Source organism: Melitaea cinxia, chromosome 9 (genome assembly GCF_905220565.1).
Source record: "Melitaea cinxia chromosome 9, ilMelCinx1.1, whole genome shotgun sequence".
NCBI lineage: Eukaryota > Metazoa > Arthropoda > Insecta > Lepidoptera > Nymphalidae > Melitaea > Melitaea cinxia.
In genome coordinates this window covers 10,698,244-10,711,024 of record NC_059402.1, presented here as the reverse complement: position 1 = coordinate 10,711,024, position 12,781 = coordinate 10,698,244, and the positions used below count along the sequence as shown (strand labels likewise).

Genomic DNA, 12,781 nt, shown 5'->3' with positions numbered 1-12,781 from the left:
ATTTCTGAGCAAAATTTTAATCAAATGCTAAAATTAGATTACATAATGAAATCAATCAAATAGTCACACAAACTTGAATTGTTTTATCGTGAGTATCGAAAACCGAGTCGTAAGGTTCTTCGCTATTTATGTCCCGATGACAATTTCACAAATGTCAAAACGGGCCTATTCTTTTGTGACGACTGTAATATACCTTATAATAGGTACCTTAGTAAACTGTTTTTTAATAAACATGTATTAAAAATTAAATTTATTTTAAATATTTATATATAGTCTTTAAAAATATTTTTTATTCTATGAAAAATATAAAAATAAATATTCATATAGGATATAGTTAATAATTTACACTTCTGTACAAAACTTTGTACAAAATTGTGTGAAAAGCTTTGAATTACTTGCGAAAAAAATGATACGACTGTTTTGTAAAAGAAAGTTTACAATAAAGACAAACATAGTTGGAACATTTTCCACATGTTTCCCAGACATTGATATCGACTATTATTGTGACGTGAAAAATTTATCAGAAATAAAACGCAATATACAAGACAGGAAAGGCATAGGTGATATAAATAAAGTTCTAGAAATTTATAGTTTATATAAAGATACGCAAATTGATAATCTTTCTCATTCATCAATCAAAGAAACATTATATAAGGAACTAGCAAAACTGCCTAATAAAACTCATCCTACGGTAAAGGAGTATATAGAAACACCTCAAGTGGTTCATGATATAAATAGAAAAAAAGATTTTGGTGCACATAAACCTTTAGAATTTAGTGAAATAACACAACTTTTAAATTTGATGAGAACTGACAAATTAGGGTACACTTGTGGCAATAAAAGCTACTACTATTTAGGTGAATTAGCTGAATTAGAAGAAGCATTAATTAAGTATACAGTTTTTTCATTATCAAAAAGGAAATTTCAATTAGTCTCTGTGCCAGATATATTATCAAGCAATGTTCTGCAAAGTTGTGGAATGACGATAAACAGTGATCGCACTCAGGTAAATTAATTTCAGTCATAAGGGTTATTTTAAATGTTAATAAGTTTTGTATAATATCTCTCATTAGAACTCTCACTCAATGTTGTCATAAGTTGTCAATTACAATATTGAATACATATTAAAATTAAAATTTATAAATTACACTGTTACCTTTTTCCTTAACAGTAGTTTTAACATTGTTTTATTTAAAATTAAAAAAAATTTCAGATATATTCATTGGATCCTGTGCATCATGGTCCAGATTTATATTTATCGGGCACTGCAGAAATGTCATTGGCTGGCTTACTAACAGATTCAATACACTCCAAAAAAGATTTACCTCTTAAGCTTGCAGCTGTGAGTAGATGCTATAGAGCTGAAACTTCAAATTTAGTTGACGAAAGAGGAACATATCGGTAATTTGAAATGTATTCATCAAATGTGGTATATATTTATAAGCATGTGCTAAATTTATTAAGTTGAAAATGAAAACCTTAACATTAAAAAAAAACACTAGTCTATGTAAATTATTTTCATAGTTTTAACCTTGTTAGATTCAAGTACAAAATAAATATTTTTCACTATTTAGTCTAACAAGGAAACATGAGCATTAAGGAATGTTTTGTATTCAGTAATGAGGTGGTTTCACCTATAGTTAGCTTCATGATTACTGCCTAGCTCATAATTTTCTTCTTCCAAGAGACTTTCATACCAAGAACTTCCTTTTTATATTTCAAAATCCATTAAGTTGCTAAAAATAATGATATTACGTGATTGTACATAAACACAACTTTACTAACTGCAAATATGTGTAGTTATGTAGTAAACAAATTGATTCTATATAATGTTTACAGAGTCCATCAATTTACTAAAGTTGAAATGTTTATTGTCACTAAACCCGAGAACTCTGATGAAATGCTTGAATATTTAAGAAAAACTCAGGAGGAATTGTTCACACCTTTGGATTTCCATATGAAAGTTTTAGATATGCCTCCACATGAACTGGGTGCCCCAGCATACAGGTAGATTAAAATTTTATCTGTTCAGTAGTCATTGTATGACAGAACATTGCTTTAACAGAGACTCATTCTAGTAATTTTTCAGTAACTAATTATTAATTATTTGAATGACTTTTATTATAAAATGTTTGTAGAATAAAATAAATAAATCGTTATGTAATTAATTTTCAGGAAATATGATATTGAAGCTTGGATGCCAGGACGCAATAATTATGGTGAAATTTCAAGTTGTAGCAACTGTACTGACTATCAATCAAGGCGACTCAATATAAAGTATATTGATGACAATAAGTTAAAATATGTCCACACATTAAATGGCACAGCATGTGCAATACCAAGAATGCTCATTGCATTACTAGAAACTCATCAAGATTCAAAAGGAAAAATAAATATACCACCTGTACTGCAACCATTTATAGGTGGCAAAAAATGTATAGTAAAAAATTCTACTGTACCTAAATTAAAGTTAATGAAATTAAAGAAGTAAAGATTTCTTTGCATAATTTATTTAAATCAGAAAATCAATAAATATTTCTTTAACATCTTGGAAGATGTAAATATGTATTTCATTTGTGTTTATCTTTATTGTAAGATTTATTTTCTTTTGACACCTTTTTCATCTTAGCTTTAAATTTATTAATGTCAATAGAAGGTTCGTCATTTACATTTTGTATTATTACTTTTTCTTTTGGAGGTATAAAACCTTTTTTCCTCTCTTCTTCTCGGGCTTTCTTGGCTTCAACTTGTTTTTCTTCCTTTTCGTGTCGCCGCTTGGCCCTCTTTTGTTCATCTTTAAGGAAATATTCGCCAGTAGCAAGTTCTTTATCAATTTTGCTTTCAGGCTGTGGTGGTGGGAAAGGTGTGTATGGCTTCTTTTTAATCTTATTCTTAGGCTTTTTCCTAGGAACATTTTTACTTTTAAACTGCGGTAGAAATCTTTCCCAACTTTCATTCTTTAGTCTCGGATCCTTCATCAATTCTCTTTTGATCATAAGACTTTTAATATTATACATTGGATGAATGTTTTTCATAGTGTCCTCAACAATACGTCTAACTTGTACTAACCCTTTGTAAGGTCCTACAGCAGAAACTGTATTTCCTTGAACAAGAACATAGCACTCTGTAAGTAGCTCGATTGACTTAAGGGTAACACCATTTGGACCGATCAATCTTTGCCTTCGTTTTAAAAATGTTTCCTTTTTTTTGACAAATGAATTGATTTTTATAATGTCACTTCCTATCTCATCTTCTAATACCCTTACAGCTTGTTCAAAAGGAACGCTTCGCGACAGTAACTTCATAAAATCTCTAGCTTTGATTATGATATAGGGATCCCACGTTTTTCTCGTAGTTTTTACAGTTAAACTACCTTCGATTAAATCTAAATCTGCTATTATATGATGCTCTTTTAATACCTTTTGAACCAACGGCCAACATTCTTTGAGATATTGTTCTCGATATTTAGGGAATAGAGTGGCAAATTTACTTTCTTCGATAAGACCATGCGGATTATCTTCTGGGGTAAATTTAGGAATTTTCATAGCCCACGCATTTTCAATGGGACCAGTGGCTTCCATTTCAATATTGTCTTCAACTTCCATGTTAATTTTTGTGATAATTATAACACAATAATGAAAAATTCTAACGATTACGTCGGAAATACACTAAAAATAAGGTCCGACATGACACATGTTTTCTTTATAAAACGTCAATGTCAAATAAAATTCTGTACCCTAAAACGGGGTGAATAGATACGAACTCGAGATTCAAATCACACGCTAAATTTTTTGTAATGTTGATGAAAATATAAGTAATATTTAGAATTTTAGATAGGCAAATATTTAAAACGAAATTTAATTAATTTGGCAGTTAATACTGTCTATCTAGTTATGTCGATATAAAACTGATTACGCTTCAGCCTGTAATATCCCACAACTGGGCATAGGCCTCTTTTCCCATGTAGGAGAAGGATCAGTGCTTAATCCACCACGCTGCTCCAATGCGGGTTGGCGGATATATTCCCTACTATGAGTAACGATCGCTATCAGGCGTACACGATAACAACCGGACCGACGGCTTAACGTGCTCTCCGAGGCACGGTGGGGAGACCCACAAGGATTGCACAAACACCCAGACCACGGCAAACACCTGTATGGCCAATACAAATGTTTGTCATGTGCGGGGATCGAACCCGCAACCGCCAGCGCAACGGGTACAATCCATGGCTGTAACCGTTAGCCAACGCGGCGTCATAAAACTGATTAAGAAATATGTTTTATACTAAATTCGTTCAGTGCCAAATACTAATTTCTGTTTCAAACTTGTAAAGCGAGTTTCAAAATATCTATCTTTTTATAGCCTGTTGGTTATGCTTTATTTATTTACTGCTTCATTCGTGGTATAATATTTAGAAGCATATTACTTAAGCTGACTAGTTTTGTAGCATGGCTTTTTGCCGCCCCTACCAATTAATATGATTTTTTTTACCAAATTTATTTAACTCTTCAAGCACAATTTTCGTCATGTTTATAAAACGCCTTCAAAAAAGGAGTAGTTGTCAATTCTACTGTATAAAGATACATGTTACCCAAATCAATGAATAAAACGAATTCATTAATTTTTATATTATATACATGGAAGAAATTGGAATATTTAAAAAATATTTTTCAGTGGGTATTTAATACTTTTGTATTTCTGCATAGGTAATTGATTTGATTCGATTTAGCATGTTTCCTTTTGAAGTCTTTTTTAGATATACCACGGCTCGGGCAAGCCGTGGGTTATTTCGGTCTCCCGCCGACAAAAACCCTTGACTAGGCTGTTCCTTCTTCGTGCTTATGGCGGAATTGAGAGGACGCTATAGCATTTTCGCAATCCGGTCAGTGTTTTCCCTTGCGGGCTCATCGTGTTGACAGTACTCGAACACTACACGTGCCTAGCTCCTCGGGGCTGACGACGGATCCCCGACACACCGCCCGCCGACTTAGTGAGTAGAGAGTAACACCGGAGAGTATTTCTGCAACACCGCGCCTTCTCAGCGCTGCGCCCTGAAGGCGTAACTTCCTCGCACCACCCCGGCGCCCCAGGCATAGCCCGGGGTGGACAGTGCCAAACTGAGTCAGCAAAGGCCGGGGTGACCATAGCCTTTTACCCTACTGACCCTACCACTCGCAAGTAGTGAGAGTAGCATTCCCCTATCCGCCACCCCGGGGACGCGCCCAGTAGAAGGACCAGCAACTCCAGTTAGCCAGTATACGCCTGCTAGGCAGCCTTATATCTCCATGTCAGAAAAGGGTCGGTTTTTTAGCATAATACACTAACTTAAGAGATTTAAACTAAATTAGGTTAATACCTATTATTTTTAACAGACTTCAAAAAAGGAGTAGGCTACTCAATTCGACCGTTTATATATACGAGTATATATGTATGTTCGGGGATAACTTCGTCGTTTATGAACCGAATTTGATAATTCTTTTTTGTAGGAAAGGGGATATCCCAGGTGTGGTGGTACCATGATAAGGAAACCAGGATGTGATGATGGGATCCCAGAGAAATCGAGGGAAAGAGAGAAACCCTTGAAGATCCACATAACTTTTTACTGGCTGTACCGATTTTGATGATTTTTAATTTAATTGAAAGCCGATGTTTATCATGTGGTCACATTTAAATTTCATGGAGATCTGATTAAAACTTTTGGAATAATGTTTGTTAATGCGTATTTACTTGACTATTGCACTTGTCGATGTAATTAAAGTCGGTTTTTTTCGTTTGCCAGCAAACACAATTATTATTTAACAGTATGAGTTTTTAAACTTTCACGGTCGCTATGATCTCTTTAGTCGAACGAGAATGAAACTGATTAATCACTTTAGTGTGTTATCAAAAAGTTCAGAATGTATAAGTTCCATTGGCAAAACTATTTAACGAAATTAATGAATGAAATGAGAAAAACTAAAAAACTACTAGAGTACTTATTGTAAAACTCTGAAGAGACGAACATTTTGAATGTTCAAGGTTTTTTCCTTTAGTTTTTATTTACGAGGGCAGGGTGAAAAGTTTCCGTCCTAATAAAGAAAAACAACTTTTTTCGGTTTTTTTTGCTTTATATTTAACATAATCTCCATCAAGATTAATATTATATATTTAATAAGATTATATGATTAATATTTTTCTTAACAGTGCTCTAATGCAGTGATACCACTTTTATAGTCTGATTCATCAAGTCCCTCAAAATACTCATCAGCAGCATCGATGGCTTCCTCGTTGCTCTCAATTTTTTTTTACCTCCAAGCCACTTTATAAGGTTAGGAAGCAGATGCTAGTCGTTGGGGGCTAAATCTGACGAATATGGTGGTTAGGAGAACAATGCGAACTTCAATTAGTTGATTTTAGCCATCGCAACGACCGACGAATGGGCAGGTGCGTTGTCATGGTGAAACAAGATTTTTTTTTCGCCAAATTTGGTCGTTTATTTTTCACTGCGTCCTTCAAACGTTGCAATAACTGTGCATAGTATTGAACATTGGTGGTTTTTCCCTTCTCTAGATAATCAATGAAGGAAATTCCTTTTGTATCCCAAAAAACAGTTGCCATAACCTTATTCGCTGATAAAATTGTCTTTGCCTTCTTTCAGGTCCAATCCATTGTTTTGACTATTGTTTATTTTCAGGAGTGTAGTGGTGAATCCAAGTTATGAATTGGCGCAAAAATTTGGTTGGGTTGTGCTTGTACAACGCCAAATTTTTGATTGTAACAGTTTTTCGGGTCAACTTTTGATCGACCGTTAGCAAACGCGGCAGCCACCTAGCACAGAGCTTCCCCATGCTTAAATGTTCATGTAAAATATTGCGTACACGTTCAATTGATATCCTAGTAGCATCAGTTATCTCTATCGAGAGTCGTGACCTCAAAGGGGCGTCTTGAACGTGGTTCGTCAGAAATACTCGTTTGACCTTTCCTAAATTCAGAAACCTATTGTTTCACTGTTGAATATGACGGCGAAGAGCCTTTCAGTGTGGAATCCAGCTCTTCTTTAATTTGAAATGGTGTTAGGCCTTTTAAATAGAAGTATTTGATGACCGCACGCTTCTCTGATTTTACCATTTTCGAGGTCCGTCAACTACCAATCCAATCCAATCGAAGTGTCTTGTTCAATCGCCTCTCTAATGTATACTAACAGAGCCATCGACCCGCATTTATATACACACTAGTGAGATATACTACAGAATACAAACCAAAAATTAGACCTGCTAGCGCGATCTCTGGGTCAGGCCGGAAACTTTTCACTCTGCCCTCGTAAATTCAAAAATATTTTAAAGAAGATGGATAATATTATAACTATACATATTTTTTCTTTTTGAAGATATTGGCTACGTCAACACTGCGCAGAACGATCCACCAAACTCGACAATTTTGATTAGAATTAATTTTTTTATTCCTTCGTTCATTAATTACGTGATGTTAACAACTATTTAATCCTTACCCCTTCACTTTTAACTCTACCTTCATGGGTTTTTTTTTCTAACTCCACCTGACGACCCCTTACCATTGTAATTTGCGAACATGTATCCTATCCATACTTAAAACAAAAATGTAAATGTAATATGTTTGTGCATGCTAATCTCAGAAACGAATTGTCCGATTTTGATGCGGTTCGGTAATATATTATGGTAAGCTTCACATTCACACACTTCATTTAGCGTTTGTTTCATGTCAATCCGTTCATAAATAAAAAAGTTATACCAATTTAAAGAATCACGTTGAACATGTAAGCGACGGTGTTTAGAAGTCAAAATAAGCCAAAAAATATCCAAAAATGCCGCCGCGTCAAATAGTCGCCCCGTTGGCGCAACGGTCAAAGCCATGGATTGTACCTGTTGCGCTGGCGGTTGCGGGTTCGATCCCCGCACATGACAAACGTTTGTATTGGCCATACAGATGTTTGCCGTGGTCTGGGTGTTTGTGCAGTCCCTGGGGGTCTCCCCACCGTGCCTCGGGGAATACGTTAAGCCGTCGGTCTCGGTTGTTATCATGTACACCTGATATCGATTGTTACTCATAGTAGGGAACATATCCGCCAACCCGCATTGGAGCAGCGTGGTGGATTAAGCTCTGATCCTTCTCCTACATGGGGAAAGAGGCCTATGCCCAGTAGTGGGATATTACAGGCTGAAGAGATCCAAAAATGCTGTCCAAAGTCAATATTCCAGGCGGACAAAGTCGTGGGCACAGCTAGTTTTTAAATAAAGAATTTAACCACTTTTGATCAGTATAATTTAAGTTTAGTCAAAAACATAACTTAAATGAATTAAAAAAAAAAATTAAGGAATTTTGAGGTACGATAGAAAGCAAATAAAAGAATTAGTTATAATATTAGTATGCATTGTTTTATATTATAATAATGCCGTGGTAAAAAATCAAAGTGGTGGCGTACTTATAGCTAACAGTGTTCGTCGTCGGCTAATATAACGACTAACTTCAAAGACAATACTGGAGACATGATTTATTTGTATTTCAAAGTATGAAGAAATGTTGTTTTTGTAAATCATTTAGAGTTATAAGTAAATTACGTATTACTCCTAGTACAACTTATTTATGAAGATCAATATAACAAAAATAATTGATGACATATTTTCTTATTAACTAAAATACTGCCTTAATCATGAAATGTGAACTAAAACATAAAACTACGTTTTATTTATATAAAATAATTGGTAGTCCGATACGATATAATCATTATTTGTAAGTCTTCATATAGGTAGACTTTTTTTTTAAATAATAATTAAGTATTCATAATCATCAATTAAAGTAAATCATTCAAATCAAAGTTTGCCATGTTGTTAGCCTCTTCCGACCACGCTGCATATTTGGAGTTATCTATTTCAGGTGCGTGCTTGTTACTTGGTAGCAACGCATGATTTTGTCCACCAATTGCTTCTTTGCATTCTATGCATTTAGATATTTCCATCGCACCTCCACAACGATCTATGCTATAGTGATGACCGTTTGGACATTTGTACCACTGACCAAGTTTGGCTCCTATGGCTTTTATAATCAAATCACGTTCTTCCTTTGTCACGATGTTAGACGCTTTTATTATATCTTGAAAGTTTTTAAGTGCGGTCACAGCACTATTTTTGTTGTATATACCATATCCGACTACTTCTCTTTTTACCGTTTCCAAGGCTTGCATAATATTTGGTTGATCTTTATTCATAATGTAAATTTCTTGACTTAATAGTTTTGAAAGCATAACAATTGAATTCATACGTTTTATTTCGTTGCCGATATCCATTTGTTGTTGTTGACTTATTTTTTGAATGTTATTAAGCAAAAAGCAACATATCATAGAATTTTTATCGGCAAGATCACTTTGCATCTCAGTCAATTTAGCCGCTTTAAACTGTTTAAGAATGCCCGACAGAATTTCCAAAATATCCAAGTATACAAAATACATATTCAGCTGAATCAGCGAATATTTTTTTTTTGTATTTACTAAGCGAAATAGTTTATCGAATGCCTTTTTCCAGTCCGAATACCGTATGTCTGAAAAAAAAAAGCATTACTATGTTACACAATTTGATACTCGTTTCGCATGATACCTTTCCTGAGCGCATAGACATGGCTATAATTTACAATGAAAAACATTCTACGAGAAAATTAATTCGTTTCCATAGACGATTCTTTAGTTGTATGCGTCAATTAGTATTAAATATTTCACTTTAGCGATGTTTTTAAGACTAAGAAAAATAGTATTGGATTGCCGATGTACGTTGTCAGAATAGTTTGTATGTTAAGACTAACTAAAATTTAAAAAGGGCTGTGATTTTTTTTCAGATGGAATGTGATTTATAACACATACAGACCCCCCCATTTGAAGGAACGCCCACCAATTAAAGGAATTTAATGCTTATAATTAAATTTGAGAGAGTTTTGTCGAGTAGTTTTTGAGTTATTTCTAATAATGATTATTTAAGTGACTTCTACTACGCTGATGATGTTCTTATTAAATAAAACAATGACAAATAATAAAATGTAATAGGTATGTTTATTCTATTTTAATTACCTCCATATATTTCTGCATGGACATCTTTGAATGTTGTCATTTTATTAAGTAATTCCTTCTTCGTTTCGAGATTTTTTTGTATATTCCCATAAACACGTTCCTTGATGGGAGTAATATCAGTTTTAAATCTACGGTTTACTAAATCTTTGTAACGAGGCGTGTTAATGATTGGCTTACGACAAAATGGGCAAGCAGGGAGAGACACAGATTCAGATTCAGAATTCATTAAATGTTCCATATTTTCAAATTCCATTATATGACCACAATCTTCTAATACGATAAACCTGAAAGTAATGTCCACAATAATGTTTATATCTAATATAATAAAATAAAGAAGAGATTATGTTCTCAGCACAAGAAACCTCAGAGGCAAAATTAATTAAATGTGAAAAGAAAAACCTAAATTTCATAACAATTTTTAAGGTGTTACTCTTGCTAGTTTTTTTTTTTTAGTTATTTATTTATTTTAGGTATTTAACATCTCAAAAATAAATAAATAAAGACAAGCAAGCACAAAAAATATACAAGATAAAACAAAGTTAAAAACTAAAACCAAACTACAACAAAAAAAATAGTGAGTCACTTTATGTCAATTAGAGGGCGCCACATTGAATATAATGTGACACCATTTAGCCACCACCACACCAGCGGACAATTAAGACGCTTATAATGATACTTCTTTGTCTAAATATGACAAGTAATTTGGAAAATATGAGGGAACAGATAAACGTTACATACATACATAGACTGCTAAAATTATAACCCTCCTTTTGGCTTTGCCGTAGTCGGGTTATAATAAAAAGTGCAGCACAATAAATAATTTTAATAAAATACAAATGTATTTAAAAACAATATTTAATAAATTCAAAGAGTTGGAAACTGCATTAGACTAATTCTTCCACTTATGATTAGGGTTTTTAACGTATGTTCTTCGTATAAAATTAACAGGTGGTCGTATACAAGCCGATACAAAAGATTTTGAGGAAACTTGCGTATTTTCGAAGAAGTTCCGTAAGTCCGCTGTGCAGTAGCGGGGGAGAATAAGCTCATATTTCTCCGAAGCAAAAATGGATTCCTCCTCCTACAAGGAGAAAGAGTCCCACGACCAGCAGTGGGATGCTACAGGCTGAATCGTGAGTAAGGGGCACAGGGACGAGGACGATGCGGCATGGGCGTACTTACCGCTGCGGGCAAAGGTGGTGCAATTGGACCACTCTGAGTCGAAGCTAACAACTATTTTAGATTTTATTAAGGAAATTTTAGATAGGATTTAGCCAAGCCCTTTTGAAGGTAAATAAAAAGTAAACAAATAGAATTTTTCATTTCTACCACTTATTGAGTTTTTACATTTATTTGTTTTTTTAAGGTCCACCCTACAAAATTCTCGGTAGTTCTATGCGGTCCGATACTCACATGGCGTCGTCGTCGAACTGGTCGCCCAAGAAATCGACGGGGAAGTCGTCCGGGCGGCAAGCCTTGCAGACGTCGGGGCAGCGCTCGCCGCACAGGCCGCGGCAGCGGTGGCCGCACGCCAGCAGCAGGGCGCAGCGCTGCGCGCACGCGGCGCGCGAGCACGGCTCGCCGCAGCGCCGCGAGCAGCGCCCGTGCGGGCACGCGCGCGCGCACGGCTCCTGCGCCGGCCGCTCGTTAGCCTCTCATTACCCCTTATTATCCCTTGCACTACTGTGCCCTGCGCTAGCGTCGCTTCTCACCACCGTGGATAGACTAGTGGAGACCTCTTTTAGAGATAGTTACGCCCTTGCGCAGCTTCCTTTGTAACTATGATTTATACTCGTTTTTAAAGTGCAATAAAGAATTATATAAGCCCCCCGACCTGACCGGCCGAGCTCTGGTCGGTCGTGTCTAAAACTAAGCAGTCCCGTAGGTGACGTGCCCGGCACCTAATAATGTTTGGCCAATAAATTCGGTGAATATCTCGTTACTTTCATGATCACGACGCGAATACTTCGATAATAATCGTTGCTCGATCCGTATTTTAGACTATTCTAACAAAAAAAAATCATTCAATTTTCGTAAAATGATATTGGTTGGTCGGCTTAATTACCTGTTTTATTTTGGTTGTTGGCCATTTAAGTTATAGTCAATTCAGTCAGTACCTAATTATGTAAAAAAAACTCTAAATTATAGAAAATAATTTAACAAGATAAGAAATAAAATTGGAACTGCGAAGTTCTATAATTATAACGGCAATATATGCTTTAAAGTGTACGATGTGCCACACGTCGCTCACCTGGCAGGACACGCAGGGCGCTCCGCAGGGCCGCGGGCAGCGAGCGTGCGCACACTTCATCTCACACTTTTTGTTGCACGGCGGGCAGAGCTGATTGCAAGGCTCATTACATCTAAACATAAGAAAATGTGTTTTCATATCCGCAAGCTCTATAATTAATTCTACGATCAGTTCAGTTCACCCTATTGCAGTCCACTGCTGGACATATACCCCCCCCCCTGTTCGCGCCAGACATCAGCTCATCCAGCTCACACAATCTTACGTAGATCGTCAGTCCAACGGGCCGAAGGACTCCCCACACTGCGTTTGCCAAGAAGCAGTCTCCACTCCAGAGCCCGTCTGCTCCAACGGCCATCGGACACAGATGACCAGCCCACTGCCACTTTAACTTGCTAATTCTGTGGACTATGTCGGTTACTTTCGTTCTCTTGCGGATAGTCTCATTTCTAATCTTAACTTTG

The 12,781-nt window shown here is 35.7% G+C and overlaps 3 protein-coding genes across 3 annotated transcripts in view; 1 reads left to right on the top strand and 2 right to left on the bottom strand.

The window, feature by feature from the left end:
- The first annotated feature begins 317 nt into the window (after positions 1–317).
- Positions 318–2,497, top strand: LOC123656262 (serine--tRNA ligase, mitochondrial). Its single transcript, XM_045591968.1, has 5 exons — positions 318–362; positions 396–1,006; positions 1,214–1,401; positions 1,840–2,007; positions 2,176–2,497. The coding sequence occupies exons 2-5, from the start codon at positions 407–409 to the stop codon at positions 2,489–2,491; spliced, it is 1,272 nt and encodes a 423-aa protein (XP_045447924.1). The 5' UTR covers positions 318–362; positions 396–406; the 3' UTR covers positions 2,492–2,497.
- A 73-nt stretch (positions 2,498–2,570) lies between these two features.
- LOC123656130 (KRR1 small subunit processome component homolog) lies at positions 2,571–3,725 on the bottom strand. The gene has a single exon (XM_045591839.1). The coding sequence runs from the start codon at positions 3,603–3,605 to the stop codon at positions 2,571–2,573; it is 1,035 nt and encodes a 344-aa protein (XP_045447795.1). The 5' UTR covers positions 3,606–3,725.
- Positions 3,726–8,368: 4,643 nt separating this feature from the next.
- The window catches only part of LOC123656129 (NFX1-type zinc finger-containing protein 1-like), a 45,117-nt gene continuing 40,704 nt past the window's right edge, over positions 8,369–12,781 (bottom strand). The window contains exons 25-28 of the mRNA XM_045591838.1: positions 12,321–12,432; positions 11,483–11,700; positions 10,070–10,353; positions 8,369–9,549 (exon numbers count right to left, since the gene is read on the bottom strand). Of these exons, the coding sequence (XP_045447794.1) occupies positions 8,807–9,549; positions 10,070–10,353; positions 11,483–11,700; positions 12,321–12,432 (1,357 nt within the window). The 3' untranslated portion in view covers positions 8,369–8,806. The remainder of the gene's footprint in view (positions 9,550–10,069; positions 10,354–11,482; positions 11,701–12,320; positions 12,433–12,781) is intronic.